Source organism: Anneissia japonica, unplaced genomic scaffold (assembly GCF_011630105.1).
Source record: "Anneissia japonica isolate Jap-2015-1 unplaced genomic scaffold, ASM1163010v1 scaffold287971_len35004_cov133, whole genome shotgun sequence".
Lineage (NCBI taxonomy): Eukaryota > Metazoa > Echinodermata > Crinoidea > Comatulida > Comatulidae > Anneissia > Anneissia japonica.
This window is the reverse complement of record NW_022723817.1, coordinates 7,298-24,416: the sequence shown is the minus strand read 5'-3', so window position 1 is coordinate 24,416 and position 17,119 is coordinate 7,298. Positions and strand designations below refer to the sequence as shown.

Sequence of the window (17,119 nt, the reverse complement as noted above, 5' to 3'; positions counted from 1 at the left end):
GATGGGGAAAAATATACCGTAATATATGAATTGTACTAGACACCCTCATTTCAGTGGCGGATTATAGGGGTGTGAGGGTGGCTAGTCACCAACCTCCATTCCTTCAAAAAAAATAAAATAAATAAATGTAGAGCTCTAAAGTACACCTGGAGACAATCCCCTACTTTTTCCGAAGTGGGACCAACGGCGTCTGTCGGCTCATCCGACAGACGGTCGCTATTGTATTAACTTGTATTTCAGCCCTCCAGCTGAAACACAAGGAGAGACAGCAATGGGAATTGAACCGATCTCCACGGTTCTGCACACACACAGTGGCTACTACCTGATTATCCGACGTGCTAAGCTGCTCTCTCAATCTTATCATCTTATTGCTTATTTCATTTCAAGACTTTCATTCAGTTGTCAGGCTTCTATTGCATTTGTTTTTTTAGGCCTATTCATTTTTTATTCATGAAAAAATAAGTGATCAACTTAATGAAAGACACACCATTTTAATTACTGTATCTCATTTTAATTGGCTAGCCTAATTTTTGTTTATAATTTTATTTATTGGTCAATTACTCTCTTTTATACTTCAGTAATTAGTGTAAATATAGATGGATGAGTGAGATTTTCTAATCAGTCTTGAAAATGATCAAATAGATCGAAACGTTGAATCTCAATATGTCTGTCTCTTTTCGGAGTTACCATCTTTTTGTTTCATGTTCCTTAGAACTAAAGCCTATTGGTCTTAGAAAAATCAGTTCTACAAAATATCAATTTTTTTTCCTCCGGAGCCTGACTTTAAGAGTGGAGAGTAGAAAATTGCATGAATGTTCCTGTTAACACACTGGCTGGCCCTATACTCGTTTTTCTTATTAAATGATGAGAGGATAATATTTCAGAAATCACTCTGGTCATTGTCCCGTTTAATTAGACGCGGCGACGGTGCACCGTTTAACGGTGCACCATCTGAGTCAAACTAATTATAAGCTTCAGCAACACTTTACTATATAGTCCTAACTTTAACACAAAATTTATTGACAAAAGTCAAGTTTCGGGTCCATCATGGACGCACGCATTTTAAAAATACAATGATGGAAAATGTAGGTGAAAGGAATGTGATTAAACAACATACATGATCTATTAAAGAAAAATAATTTAAAGCAATAATATAAACGGAACATAATAAATAAATAGGCCTTAAATAAATAAATGAATTTATTTTCTTATTTACACATTGCGTTAATTTTTTAAAATCTTTTTTAAAAAAGAAATTATAACGCTGTGAAAACCTCTGATTTCTATCTTTTATCACATAGAATAATGAAAATTGTGCGGGACTTTGGCTCTTCTCGCCCCCTCCCCCTGGCCACCACCCTAGTTGCACTCGAGGCTTGACTCCCCCCACCCTCAAATGTTACCATATCTGCGCCCCTGATCGGCCCCTTGTGCATGATTTTTATTGAGTGGGTGCGAATTTGTGAAAAGTGGACCAAAATGGCTGCGGGTGGGGAAGGGGAAGGGGCTAAAGACTGGGGCCGAGTTGGCTGAACCCGTGCTCAGACGTTTTTGATATTTTAAGGTCTTAATATTTAATATGAACAGTATTAAACGTTTTATAAGTGGCGGCTTAGGAATATGAAGGGGCCATGTTTAGAGCTGAGGTAAGAAAGTGTTTATGATTATGGCACCTCTAGAAGGCCAGAGGAATGGCACTCGCAGATATAAACGAGAATATAAAGGTAATTTTTGTAAAACCATATAAAGAAGATTAGTTTGCACGTGGCGATTCATTGTTTTGAGATAGGTCAAGGAGTTTCGGTGGATGGATTTCTGGGACGTGTGAGACAGTGTGACCTGAATTTTCTAACTCGGATAATGTGGACCTTTGGCAATTGGGGAGGGGGGAGGTGCGCATCCGTCATACCCACCCGCGTACGGGCCTGCAGACTGATTGGGTATGGCCAGGTATTTCAGTGTTGCGAAACGATTGAAATAATAGCATCGTAAATTAATTTGTGATCGTATCATGCGAGGGGGAACACAGAGGATAATGAGAGGGGTAGCAGTCGGGTTTTATGAGCAGACGCAGGTCATATAATTTCTTGTTGTGTATTCATTTGATATTGATCTACACTTTTACTTATGTCTTGTTTTCCGAAAGCTTCCAGTTCATTACTCATCTTTGTGAGGTAGCTGTCTCTTATACACATCTAGATGTGTATAAGAGACAGGTCCAAAGACGTGCAACTAAAATTCCCAAATGTATTAACATTTTATTTATGAAAAACGTCTTATAGCATTTAACTACTTCAGGAGCAAGAAAAACCATAAGGACTTAATCGAGAAAAATAAAATCTTAAATGGAAAAGAGATAGAATATCGATAGAGATTTGTTTTTTCACTTTGCAGTTGGTTCGGTTACAAAGGGTCATAGTTGAAGTTTTAAAAAAAGCCTTATACTCGATTAAATTGAAGGAAGCATCTCTTTTCTCAAAAGGTGGTAAATGGATGGAATGCACTTCCTGTCAACGTCGTGGAAGCTAAAAGAAGATACTAGTAGACGAGGGGTACTATTGGAAACGGCCCACTAGCCCGCCCTCAACGCCACTTTAATAAATTTAGTGGCGTTACGGTGAGTCTGTCCTGGCTGTATTGGTCAGAGATATTTACAGATTTACATACTTGATACAAAAATTGAAATTTCTTAAATAAAAATTATGTACATCATATTTTTGCAATTTTATGCTATAACATCATGACTATCACCACAGACTTCGCCGTCGTCATTCGTAAAGATAAACAATAAGGAATATCTCATTTGGATTATCTTTAACATTTTGAATATGTTTTTATCAAACACTTTGTACGTCAAAAATCTTTCAAATATTAGGCTATACATAAAGACATATAAACTTTTAAATTTCAGTAAGAGTGTTAAAGTACCTACTAATAAATGTATATGTAGTATAGTATTAATATACATAATACACATGCAAAAACTATACAGGCCTATATTAATGTATAAAATATATACATATTTACATATTTTGTTAACATTTTAAACAGTAGGCCTATATTTACAGGTGTTGATATAGATTATTTTTCACATATAATATTTTTTTTTATTAATTTACAGTAAAACCCGAATTAATCTCGATTTTAAGCACCCCTACTCCCACCTCAAGAAGCGGTTTCAAAATAGCATGAGCTCTTTTCGAGATTGTAGGCTGACATTACATAACTGAATTACAAGAAAACAACATAAATTTAAAACATGCTTGGTTTATACAGTAGTTTTGGTGATTTAATTCCGGTTAATACACTCCATGATGCATAGTGATGTTACAATGGCCCTTTACTGTTGTATTAATATACTTCCCACAATATACTCTTCCATTCGTTTTTACTGATATTTTTCCTGGTAGTAACTGTTGAGTTCTTCACTTATGTCTTGTTTTCCGAAAGCTTCCAGTTCATTACTCATCTTTGTGAGGTAGTTTTCTTGAGGTTCCTGCTTTTCACGCCACTTGACCAACATTTCTAAAATGGCGTCTACAATAGGTGGTGGTGGAAAACTCATCTCAATTTGTTGTATTTCATGATCCTTCAGACCAATGTTGATGCCAAACGGTTTCCAGTCCTTGCCAAGTCTCTCGGCAATGAATAGCAAGTCAACATCAGTCAAATATCCTGAGACAAAGAATATAGTGTCATCTTATTAGTGGTATTATACAATGTTTGGTAGAAATAAAGATAACAACAAAATAACGTCTCATGATAAATTATAAATCCTTGATTCAATCATAAGTTGTAACAATTTCTATACAGATAAAAACACTTTTATGCAATTTTAATTCAATCGTTAGTTTACCTCTAACTACAACTAACCTTCATGTTTGGCTAAGGACAGAAGATCACCACTGAATAATTCCCCAGCTAGTCTCTTGTAGTCGTGTTGCCTCAAAACAGTGCACAACACTTTCAGTTGATGTGTTTCATTTTTGACATTTTTTCTCCAATACTTCATCATATTAGCGATAGCTTTTTGTGAGTCCAGCCGTTCCTCAGCACAAAACTGGTTAACTCTAGCCCATGAAACACCTAAACGGACACCAAAACCTTTCCAGCTGTAGTTCATTTCCTCAGATACAGTCGCAATTATGGCGTCATCTACAAAACCTAAAGTAACCATGACAAAATTGAAGCATCATATCATATAGAAATGTACCATTACTAGGCAGTACACTCAAGAATCAATGCTTGCAAAATAAGTACCATAATTAGTTTATATGAAATTGCCTTCAAACCTGTAGGACTATTTTAACATTCTGTCAACTTACGTTTGTGTTCATTTATTGTTGTGATCAACATACATTTTCTCTAGGACAGACATTTGTACGTTTTTGTTTTTTCAAACTTTTTGCGCTACTATAACTGTGTCTATCTACAATGATATTACAAAAGCCAAGCTGTCGAAAGGTTTCTATTGAGTTAGAATTAATAGTGACATATTTATTTTAATGTGTTTTAATTAAGCGGTAAATCCTATTGAGAATGTGTTATTATCTTATGCATAGAGTTCCATTTTTCAAACTTTAGTTTGACATTTTTTTCATATTCTTGATTTTTTTTCTCTTGTTACCTGTGCAGTTCTTAATTGGCCAGTATCAGTGGTGCCTTGATTATTCACCTGTTGGCCTTTTTTCGGAACCGGCAGCTTTAGCTCATTGTAAGTGTATTGTATATTTGCTAGTGTGAGGTAATGTATAAATTAATAAACTAAATTAATAAATAAACAGTATTTACCTTGTTTTAGCATGTCATCTTTGTCTGTGTGCTGTCGTTCGTGAACTCTTGTGCCTAAAACTCTCCGACTGAGCTGGACTGGAAAAAATAATTTTATACAAATATTGACAGCTCATGAGGGGAATGGTGAAATGTATTGCCCAGAGATGATGTGCAGATCCATAGCCAATAAGATAGGCTACGGTCTCTAAGGGGCTATATGTCACCGTTCCCCGTATATTGAGCAGTGTGTATTTGGTTTATATACCTCATACATAGATTCTACGAGACTTAAAACGTGAAGAAAATAATACACAACAAGCAGTCCATTTAATATACCATAATTATATATTATATCATATTATATAAGCCCTATTGAGTGTATCAATAAAAGCCTACATTTCCGCGACAGCGATATTACTTCTTTCTTTCTTTGTCAAATTATTAACATTGTTTATTGGGATAATTGAAGATCGATTTTTTGTGTTTTTTAAAACAAATCTGTCAAAATCTTCTTTTTTTTTTTATCAATATCTTTATTTTTTTCTCAATACTGATTAATACTAATCTAAAATTATTTAGCCTCATTCAGTTGTTTACAAAATAAATTGTACCAACCCATACCTGGATGGTATGAACAAAATGTTTAACAAAGTCCACTCAAATGCAGCTGGGATTAAGTGAGAAAGAACAAACGCTAATTTTCAGGTAGCTCAAAAGCTGTTAGGTAATAAGCCCTCCCACCAAGCTATACCCCCTTTCACACAAGGGCGGATCCAGCAGAGGAGCCACGGGGTCCCGTCTCCACATCCCTGTGAGTCCCACCGAAAAATAAAAAAGAGGAAAAATTAAGATTTAAACAGAAGAAAGAGGGGAAAAAGGAAGTGTACCTATGAGTTCAGTGGCGGATCCATCAGTGGGCGAAATGAGAGCGAAATGAGATTATTTAACCACTCACTAATTTTGAATTTTCTATTGATTGATGAAGAATACAATGCATATCCCCGATGCCGAAATTTTTCAACGATTTCATAAATCAGTATGGAAAAAAGGCCAAAAGATGTAGACCTAAGACGGAGTTTTCAGCCATTATTACAGAATATAGCACTCAGGTTTTTAGAACAGCTTTCTATGATCAGTGGTGTAACGCCTATGCACTCACGTGCGACGGTCTGCAGGGCCACTGATCCCAAGGGGCACCTTTGGTATCCCTACCCATGGACCAGTAGGCCTAGTGACCTCGCTCTACCCTGGGCCAAAAAGGGTTTGTTGATGCGTAACAGCACAATATGTCTCTGACATCGACCCAACCATTGGACTGAAGGGGATATGGACTACCTATGGCACGCCCCCACCCCACATCAGAACTGACAAGATCAGCAATTTCACTTTTCTATATTTTTGCAGGTTTGTTTTCTCTAACCATTCATTCTGCTTTTGTCCTGTTCTGTTGTCCTGCAAAGTGTATAGACACTAGACAATGCTATATCCGCTATACAAGTGCACAATTTACCTTGTTTTTGCACGTCATCTTCAAATAGTCGGCGGTAGCGCGTCACTTCCATTCCATTGCTTCCACATGGCAACACATCCATGTCAAATTGGCGCACAATATGCATGTGAGCATCCCTACAATCGCAAGCAATGTACCTTGTTAATTCCACGCCCCTTGCACCGCTCTGACAAAATATCTTTAGTTCTGCTTCGAGGAATATCAACACCTGTAGCAAATAGAAAACTGATCGTAAATCTACTGATGTCAATGACATGATTAATACATTATAACATAAAAAAAACTTGATTTCCTTAAGTGTTTCAAGCAATTGAAGGTAGTACAGTACCTTCTTACACACTATCGGCGAAGGTTCCTCTTCCCGGGTAAGCTGAGCGGCATTGAAGATTTTTCGTCTGATGATTGTTGTCTGCAAAACGAAAATAAGCCTCCGTCTTAAACAATTTTCAATAATGTGTCAGACATACCGTAATATATGATAATGGTGTGTTGTAAAAATGATAATGATGATGGCAGTGGTATTGGTACAAATTACGACGATGATGATGATGATAATGATGATAATAATAACGATGATGGATGATAATGATAATGATGGTTGCATTTAATAATATGTAGAAGCCTTTGTACAAAGAACAGAAGAATATTCAACAGAATTGCAAGGAATATATAACAAAACTAATAGTAACATTATTTAAATTATGATTAATGTATCAATTACCTGTATTGCATTTCATTCTTTAAAAAAAGTTAAAATTAAAGTATCAATTACTGGTATTGCATTTTATTGTTAAAAAAAAAAGACATGACAAATTTCGAATATAATAATGCATAATTTACCATTATGAATAAACTTGTCATTTATATTCAAATTAATGAATGAACTTCACCTTTAAGCAGCTGAGATAAATAATCTTAAATTGCACTAATTACCTTAAACATACGACGATGCTTGATTGAGGCTACGCTTAAATCCACGAGGTGAAGTTCATCGATACTCAACTCAACGTGCTCATAAGATAATGTAGGCTCATCGTCTTTTACTTGGAATCTCTCAATGAACTTAGTTACTCCCCGCTGGAAAAGATCATCAGGTAGATAGCTACCAAAATCATGAAAGATAGAAACTGCCCGAATCCCGTAATCCTTAGTTTGTGTGGCATCTATTCGTTTAGGCTGCAAGCGTGAAAGAACGTAGAAAAGACGTTCACCACCCTTAAAAACAGGAAACAATGTACGTAAAAAATTGTAAAAAATAGAAAAAGAACATTTTAAATAAAATTAATGTCTGCACTATGCTGATTATATTTTGCTTTTATCAATTGATGAGATAAAGCATATCCTATTAGGACAAAGAGAAAACAGAATATATTGAAAAAAAAAAAATACCATTGTAATTTTTTTCTCACAGACCAGCCCAAACTTCTGCATGAGAGATACAAAGAAGTCGAACGTTTCATCTGAAAAATTGAACTCCTTCCATAGGTGTCTTAACAGATGCTCCTCTAGGATCCCCTTGTCCAATCTCCTCCAGGCTTCTCTGTGCTTTGGTTTCTGAAATTTAATAATTTTAGCTCAAAATCCTGCTATGCTTTTATATTAGCCTATAAAAATATATCGGGAATAAATAAATGTAAAATTGTGTAAAGTTGAGCTTACCATTAACTTTGGATCAATAACGGTGATTATTGTTTTAAGCATGTCGACTAATTGCATCACATCTAAAACAATAATATTCCTTAAGGCTTCGTCATCAGGAAAGTAAAGAATCTCACCAAGGTCGTGTAAATACTCAAGCAGCACCCTTTGAGCGTCTTGTTTGACCCCACACCGCTCAACCAAAGCAATCACCTGATGAAGAAAAAGCTTGCACCGATTAACACCAAGTTTAATGGTTTCAAACGTGTGTAGAAGACTATAAATACAAATGACAGAGGTTAAAGCAATGGCAATAACAGCTGAAATTCCTTTTATGCAGAAAAAATTCCTGGATTTTTCAGGATGTTTGGGAGTATGATTTAGAGTTTAAAATTAAAGAATGTTGAATAGATGCTTTACCTCTTTGGTTGGTAAATAGATATGTTCCACTTTCAACTTCTGGATTTCTTGTTGAACAAGCAGCCATTTCAAAGGTAGTTTCCTAACCATCTTCTTTGCAAACTTTAAAATCTGGTTCATAATTTTAAAAGCATTGCTCCTTGCGAACGATAAGCTGTTCTCAATAGCAAAGAAACTTGACACCATTGTTTCATAAGGTTTCCCTTCCAATGCTTTCCGAATTTTATTGAATATTTCTTCGGCCTGAAATTAAACGTAAATATTAATCATCAGACATAAATGTGAAAAAGTATTGACAACAAGATCAACTATGTCCACTGCAGCAACGAAAGCAACATAAACAGCAAGATAATGATGGCAATGTGTAAGTGGTCATGTTCATTGATTTTCAGTGGATTGGATTGGATTTATTTGGTGTAAACTCCAAGGATAGCCCAGGAAGACTTATTTCCAGTGGGGTCATTCTGGTTGTGATTGGGCAGTACACCGGGAGACAATCCGAAGGGTACTGTGTTCTTTTACATGCACATGGGCCATAATGCACACGGGACCAACGGCTTAAACGTCTCATCCGAAAGACAGTGCGCTTATGAAACTTTTATTTCAGCCCTCTAGCTGAAACACAAGAAGAGGCAGCGATGGGAAAACCGGGAACCTAGAGATCTTCATGGTTCTGCACACACACAGTGGCTACCACCAGATTAGCCAATTACTGAGCTAATCAATGGTCACCCTATTATCCACCATCGCTAAAATGGCCAATCAAATAAAGTAGTTTTTTTTAGATATGGATTGTTAGTGTACACCCGAAACAAATACTCTTTGTAATAATTCCGAAATTATAATTCTAGTGATGTCTTTGTGGTAGTTAATGAATTAATCAAATAGTAATTTTAATTAGTAAATCATTTAATTGATCAAATAAATTGTAGCTATCCTGAAGTAACAATCCCGAATTTGGGCCTATAAACACATCCGTTAACCATCCTTTAAATAAGCAAAATTTCCGTATGCCACATCACATAGAGAAAGAGCAGAGCAGGTAAATGGAAGTGCGCAGCGACACTTTCTAGGCCCTGGTTCAATTCCATCATTATACCTTGTGTTTATGGATTGGAGTGCTGTGAGCTGTGATGATTATTATAAAAAAACACAATGGAAGAAACGTTAAGGATTTGGCCATGTGTGTTTAAGGTGGACTAAACTAATGTGCTTGGCTGTTTTGATGTTTTATTCTATAAAAATAGCGGCCTGACTGAATGCAGTTTAACGTCATATAGGATTAGTCATGTAATTCAAATATTTGTAAAAAAAAAAAAAAAAATTAGAATTTGTCATTTTGCGTCTTAGCTTGCGTCTCCCTTTTGTCATCAGGCATTTATATGATTCATGTGTTTTATATTTGTGTGGCAATATCAATTTGTTATTGTAGTCACATTTTGAATATATCGTCATATAAAAAATGCTTCATGGTTATATACTTGTACACATTTAATTTATGCGGTATAACTTATTACCTTCTATTTTTATTGTGGTATATTTATGATATTTACGGTACTTTATACTGTTTTATTTTTTACTTGATGTATGGGTGTATAACATAGTTGTTTACCTTTCTTTTCTGTTCCTCTTCATTCCCTTTGAGGCTGCCTAAGTGCGTACCAATCACTAGTACTGGCGGTGAAAGTTGCCCATCATCCAATTTTGAATCTTTACTGTTTGTATATACTGAACGAATCCAGTACAGAATGAACTCAAGGTTTGTCATTCGGTGTTCGTATATATCACCCTGAAATTAAACAAAAATTAATAACATAATTTGAAGAAAATATCGTATGTAATAATGTACTGTGAGTCATCTGTATAACACCACTTAATCCTGATTTTAAAGTTGATAAAATTCATGCAAAACCTGCTAATGAATAAATGTTGGTAAGAAATAATGCTTACAGTGGTTGGATCCCTGACTTTAGCTGGGGAGTCAAGATCATCTTCCAGGTTAAATACCACACAAATAACGGCAAAAGATACCATAAATATCTACAAGAAAATGATTTACAATCTATTTTTTTTACTATTGAAAACTCATTTAAATACCTAATAATTATTTTTGTAACTTAATAATAACTATAATTTATTATTTGATGTATAGAATTTACTCGTTGTATCACATGATATATCGGCTGGCCCCCGAAGTCCCAGATGCTCATAATGAAATCGTTGCCAGATTTTTGCCATTCTTGCGTCGCATTTCCTCTTGTGAACTTGAGTTCTGTTATTCGCTCCTGGACTTTAGTGGCAATGGTTTCGGGGACCTCTTCCATCGATTGTGCCTGTGTCTGCTCTTTGGTATCTGATTCTATTTTCGGGTTTCTGGCGTCAACATTCAATGATGATTGTCCTTATAGAAGATTCAGAATAAAAATTAAATTTCATATTTCAAAACCAAGAAATAGTGGGGGTTTCCACTGACCCTACAAGGTTTTGGTAGTACTTGATTTCAGAATTGGTATAGTGCAGTGTCAGTGGGTCAGTGAGGGAGTTTTTTATTGTTCCAAGTTCCAAATTAGCTGTTCCATGTGGTATTCTTTTGGAAATGTTCCTTCAATACTTGTTCCATGAGCAACCATACCAATTATGTTGTTAATAGAGGTGTGATGGCCCTCCGTGTGAAATACCAATAAATATAATATATTCATTTGATCAATTTTTTACGAAATGTAAACACGTACACCTTACCCTGGTTATCTTTCGTCTCTGCTTTAGCTGGTGATAACACGCTCTTGAAATAATTGTAAACAAAAAGAAATAAGAAATTAACCATCGTATACATTAGCTGGATTTTATCCATTATTTGTCATTATTAGTAGCATTAAATATTTCATTATTAACCAACTTAAATGCTCATGAATATCATCAAGATAGTGTGTAAATCTTACTTGTCTTGTTACTTCTACATTCTCCGTTTCTTGTTCTAATATTTTTTTCGCTATGGAATCTGCCATTTTTGCTTCATACATGTCATTGGCACCAGCTGTTCAGAGATAAATAATTACTGTAATTTGAATAAGATATAATTTATTATATGATTAATTTCATTTCGTTAGTTAAATAATTGATTTTAGACTGATCTCTTTGTGAATGCTGATCTGCATATTTACTGACCATTTACAATAATCCGAACTGCGCACAAAAATGACTTATAGCAGGGATGGGGCATAAAAATCGGTCGGAGGGCCAAAGGGAATTTCTGAATTAACACCGAGGGCCACACGCAAACTTTGATCTTTCCAGTGCGCTTCTAAAAACCTCCAAGCACTGCTTTTACACCACTTTATTGTATTCATTTTATATTCAAAAAAATCACTGTTGGGTCGCATGCGGCCCGCAGATCGCACTTTGCTCACCTTGACTTATAAGATAGGTACAAGGAAGGTTTCACATTTAGTGAAAGCAGTTAGGTGCACTGGAAATTATTTGGAATCCCCTCCTTGACGTCGGGTTTCAATCCTTCACTGTGCATTTCGCTTGTCCCCTTGAGCAAGGCACTTTATTACATTGCTTCAATCTACCCAGCTGTATCAGTTGGGTATTAGAAAATTGCTGGGAGTAACCTGTGGTTGACCAGCGCTCCAGCTGAACATCCCGCTTTCATTCGTTTCACGCTTTTTGAAATTGGAGTTACAGTACATATGAGCCACGTGGCTCGGTATGGATTTATATTACTTGTACAAAAAGTATAAAAGTGTTTTGCTTTACTTACAATGATCAGGTGGTGCTTCCTTCCAATTCAATTCATCGTGCAATTCGTGGGTACACACCTTTGTGTTGGCAATTGCGTCCGTAATATCCTCATTTGGATCAAAACTAAAGCAAAATGAAATGAATAATCTAAAGATATTGCTACTACAGAAAGCATAATATAGATACACATTACTGTACAGAACGTCCATATTTAAATTAATATATAAATAAATGTGTGGAAATGGATTGATATTAATGAATACATTCATTTAAGTTGTCGATTATTGAATTTAATACAAAGAATATTTGAATTACAGGTTAATTAAAAATCATTATTGAAGGCTTCAACTGGTTAACTAACGTAGCGAAAGCAACCACTGAATATATTTAGCTTACGTATTCCTTAAAAATGACTTGATAGTAGATGTTTTTCCGACTCTCTCGAGGCCCATGAAAACTGTCCTTCCTTGATTAACCTCTGCTTCTCCCTCAGCTAGAGCATCATTAAAAGCTTCCATTGCTTCGTGCCCACGCGCCAAGATTTCCATTGGAACCATCCCCGCTTTAAGTATAAATATTGCTGATTTACACATTGAATTACCTCATGAAACTCGTTAGATATGAAAAAAAAAAATTGATAATATTATTGAGCCCTGCAATATCGTTATTTACTAGAGAGGTCTTTAACACATCGCATTTCTTTCCCTATAACAATATTCTTATCAATGGTACAACGATTACTTTGATCATACCCATTTGTGATTACGGACAGCAGTTTAACCCAAATAAACGCAACTTGAAAACAAAAAAGAAGGATTAAAACTGATTTACTCCAAAAGAAGGAGGAATAAATTATGATGGGGAACAAAAAAATATAGGCCTAGAGTATTAGTTTTATTTTCATCATTGAATAAATGTTTTACAGTATTATATTCAATGATATACTGAGTGATATTGCTATCATTCTGTGGGAATCAAGCATAAAAAAATGCTGTAAAACATCACAAAGCGCAACCAACAGCTGCCTGGATCACTAATCAAAATACTGTATATAATACCACTAACATTGGGTTTCTTATTTACTGTGTTTAAACGTAAGTACAGTACATAACATACACTGTACGATACACATAAATACAATAGCAAAATAGATGACACATAAAAATAAATGTACATTTGGTGTTTCATGAATTTCCTACTAAATATACACAATGCAAATAAATATACTACTATGAATTTCAAAATGATTTATATAAACAAAAACAATTAATTAAATATGAACTATGTTGGTATGAACAGCTCACTTTGTAAGAGACGCATGAGCATTTCTTTCTGTTCTTCTCTTTTTCTAGAATCGTACTCCCTACATTCGTTATCCACATACACGTCAGCTGGAGTTTGACCACGCTGCAACGACAATCACATAATCATACCTCATAAAATTAATTAATATTAATCAAGAAATACAATTACATTAAAGCTTCAACAAATGTTACACAAAAAAAAAAACTGAATTGAATAAATTTACATATCAATTTAATTAATCTTTAATTCTACATTTGCATCTTGTAGAGATTCATGTTAACAATAAAACGCTGAAGAAAATCAATGGTTGTTACAACGATCGTGAATAAATATTTCGCCTGAGTGTATAGGCCAAAATCCTATTATCCTTAGTCGCCACTACCATATCGACATTATGGTTGCCATCAATCATTTTAGTATGCTCCTTATCACCATCATTATTATCAAAATATTCATAATAATAATAATAATAGGCCTAATAATAATAATACTAATAATAATAATAATAAAAATAATCTTCGTCATTTATCTACTTTACCTCATTTTTTAACTTGGCATTTCCTCCATACGTTAATAAATAACGTGCTGCATCTGTGTGATCTCGGTATGAATGGTGAGCTCGTAACAACCAGTGAAGTGGAGTATTGCCCTCCTGTAACACAATTGAAAACAGTGTTAATCAGTGAGAGCTCATAACCATACAAATAATTGAAAGCATAATGTGAATAATAATCCAGACACAGTCAACACCTCTGTAAACAAGAAAAATGATGCCATCTAAAACATTACAGTTAAAATTTAGGTAAATATAACCAACTTGTACTTTGTATAAAATACATTTTTCATTACAATTTTCATTCAATACAATAATTTAAAAGTACTATCATGTTATACTAAAAATGTCCTTTATGATGATTATTCCATTCTATTCAATTTATTTTATTGCTGCATTTTTTCATCATAAGAAATTAGGCCAAACAAAAAAAGTTATTGTGTTGGCTACAACCAACCGAACCAAAATGTTCGAAAATTGAGGGTCATCATTTTATTTTATTTTATTATTTACTACAATGAAAAATATATTCAATGAGTTAAGAAATGTGGAATAAGCTTATCTTGCAACGGTAGGCGATGCAACAGTGTTATGCGATTATTTTGCTCTTCAATATAGATTTTAAAATCGTGTTTGTTGTGTTCTTAATATTTTTTCTACTTTTTAGGCATAAACACATCATCGGTCAAAAAAAAAAAAAAAAAAATCCTACTGAACTACCCTTTTTTTTTTTTTTTAAAGATTTTGCCAAAACGTGGCCAACACAAGAATTTTTTTAATGCCATTATCACACAGCATTTAGGCTACATGGGGAAATGCATTGATAATAATGCTAATACTATAGATAATAACACGAATACTAATAGATGTGTTTATTTATAAATCATATAATACCAAAATACTGATATATTATAGAGAAATAAAAAATATGACAATGGCAGTAACAACAGTAATGATAATAATAATGACAAAACAAACTTCATTTATAATAAAGTTTATTTTGGTCAATAATGCGTACTGTAATAAAATTAAAATAATAAAGTTTATGCTCGTATAATGTGTTTTTATGCATAAGTTTAACCTTCGTATATCATAATATAAAACTACACTGATTGTTTTATATGGTAAGTCAATCACTCTCTACTGTACTGCAATATTCACCCTGTTGTTGTAGCGGTCGTCGATTGTTTTGATCACTACACATTAGTTGTGCGTATGCCAATTGTGCTGCAGTACGCACTAACACTAATCAAGTTAATTGTATTACATCAGTGTGTTTACATTAGACGACGATGTGTATTTTGAATGATAAACTCGCCTGTGTCATGAGTAGGCCTAATTATTAACATACTGGTAAGCATCTGTCAAAAAATGCAACCGTACATTGACAGCTCAAACAGGGCTGTAGCCAGTGGCCAGGTTGCAAGCGAAGCAAGCAAATGAGGCTGGAGGCCAGGGGGGCGACGAGGGGCTCACGTGAGGCATTCCAGTGGCCTATGGACCAGGAAAATTATTCTATTTTGACAATTAACTAACAGACCAATTTACATGATGTTCTGTAATAGTACCTTTAAAAATATTTTATATAAAAATATGTTTTAAACTATTATTAGAACTATGATGAAGCTAAACAATAACACTTTGAATTCAAAACAGACAGGTTTATTCAGGAGAAAAATTGTTAATTTTTGTTAATTTAGTATTTTGCTTTTTGACAATGACAAAATCTAAGATTCGATCAATGAACGAAAAATAATATCGCTAATTCTATGGTACACTTCAATCAATACGTATCAATTTAATAGAGGTGCATTACAAAGCAAGATGTTACATACTAGAACTATCATAAATAAATATATGGAAGGCATGTTTTTTTTTCTTGTTTCATGTCAGTTGACCAGGCAATAGTGAAGAAATGAATAGAAAGTCCTAGGCAAGTGTATAATAAATAGGAACCTTAGCCTGATTTTTGCAAAAATCTCATTATGTATAGTTTGACCTACTTGATTATTTGGATAAAGCAAAGCCCATACACACTGAATTTCAACTGAAGAAAAAAGTGCATCCTAATGCATGCTAGATGCATGCTAATGCTTAATTAATTATAAAACTTATACTAAAGAGAAGAAAATATTATATAAACTATCATTAAAAGTTTACCCCAAATTTCACAGACTTGTGGTTCCTGAATTATGTCAAGGGGGTAGTAGGTTGAGTCTAATAAATACCCGTAGTAAACATACAGTGGAATTTAACCTTTCTTCCTATTCAAATCCTAATAAATTAATTAAGCTTGTCAAAAAAGTGGCCAGGTTGAAACCTTGCTGTATTTTTTAACTGTTTTTACAGCCTTTTTAATTGTTCATGCTTTGTCTCGCGTACTCATATACTTAGGCTAGACTACATAGCCCGGCCTAGCCTAGGCCTACATACATATGTAGAAATAGGCCTATTTAATGAAAAATGTCATCATCATATTGTGTATACAATACTAATAGAAACAAAATCAATTCCAAAAATGGCTGAAAAAAAGCTGATTTTCCGAAATTTTAAACACGCTTTTTACTTTGAGTGATTCAGAAACAATTGCTATCACAACATGGACGCCCTATTTCAAACAAGAAATTTTGATTCAGAATCATTAATTTGCTTGGCTTTCACTCAACGGTTAAAACCACAATAAAGCAATTGAACATTAATAAAAGTATAATACACAGTATTTTACAACCATAATTATATTTAATATTAAATATTTAGTTATAATTTTATGAGTAATTTATTAATTACATAATGACGATTTGTCATTCACTGTTTACAATGAATAATGTGTTGTTTCCTATACGTACCGTGTCTTGCCTATTCACATTGCCTGCAGAAATCCTGAGTGCTGCTCTCAGTGGCTCAGCGTAGCCGAGTGCCGCAATGTGATGTAGAATACAACCACCATACTACACAATGAACAAGGAATATGAAAACAGAGAATATACAACACATCATCTCTTTAAAAAAATATATTTTAGGTCATTATACTTTTTATTGATTTTTTCTATAAAAGTGTAATATTTATATTCAGTGCACATTGACAACTCGAACGAGTCTAAACATGAATGTGAATTTTCTATTTAAAGCTGTTTTTCAGCAAATTTTATTGGTTCGTGGGCGATTCAGAATCATTC

At 34.2% G+C, this 17,119-nt stretch overlaps 1 protein-coding gene across 1 annotated transcript; it reads right to left on the bottom strand.

Annotated features, from left to right (window-relative positions):
* Window positions 1-2,239: 2,239 nt before the first annotated feature.
* On the bottom strand, window positions 2,240-16,891 carry LOC117112384 (the record flags this gene model as incomplete). Its single annotated transcript, XM_033255456.1, has 19 exons — window positions 2,240-3,675; window positions 3,874-4,164; window positions 4,792-4,869; window positions 6,284-6,491; window positions 6,612-6,692; window positions 7,217-7,498; window positions 7,673-7,837; window positions 7,943-8,134; window positions 8,342-8,584; window positions 9,954-10,130; window positions 10,292-10,381; window positions 10,501-10,742; window positions 11,081-11,123; window positions 11,281-11,375; window positions 12,105-12,208; window positions 12,482-12,647; window positions 13,390-13,492; window positions 13,929-14,042; window positions 16,790-16,891. Coding segments are annotated over 19 exons (3,063 nt in total), but the record flags the coding sequence as incomplete, so codon positions are not given.
* Window positions 16,892-17,119: the final 228 nt, after the last annotated feature.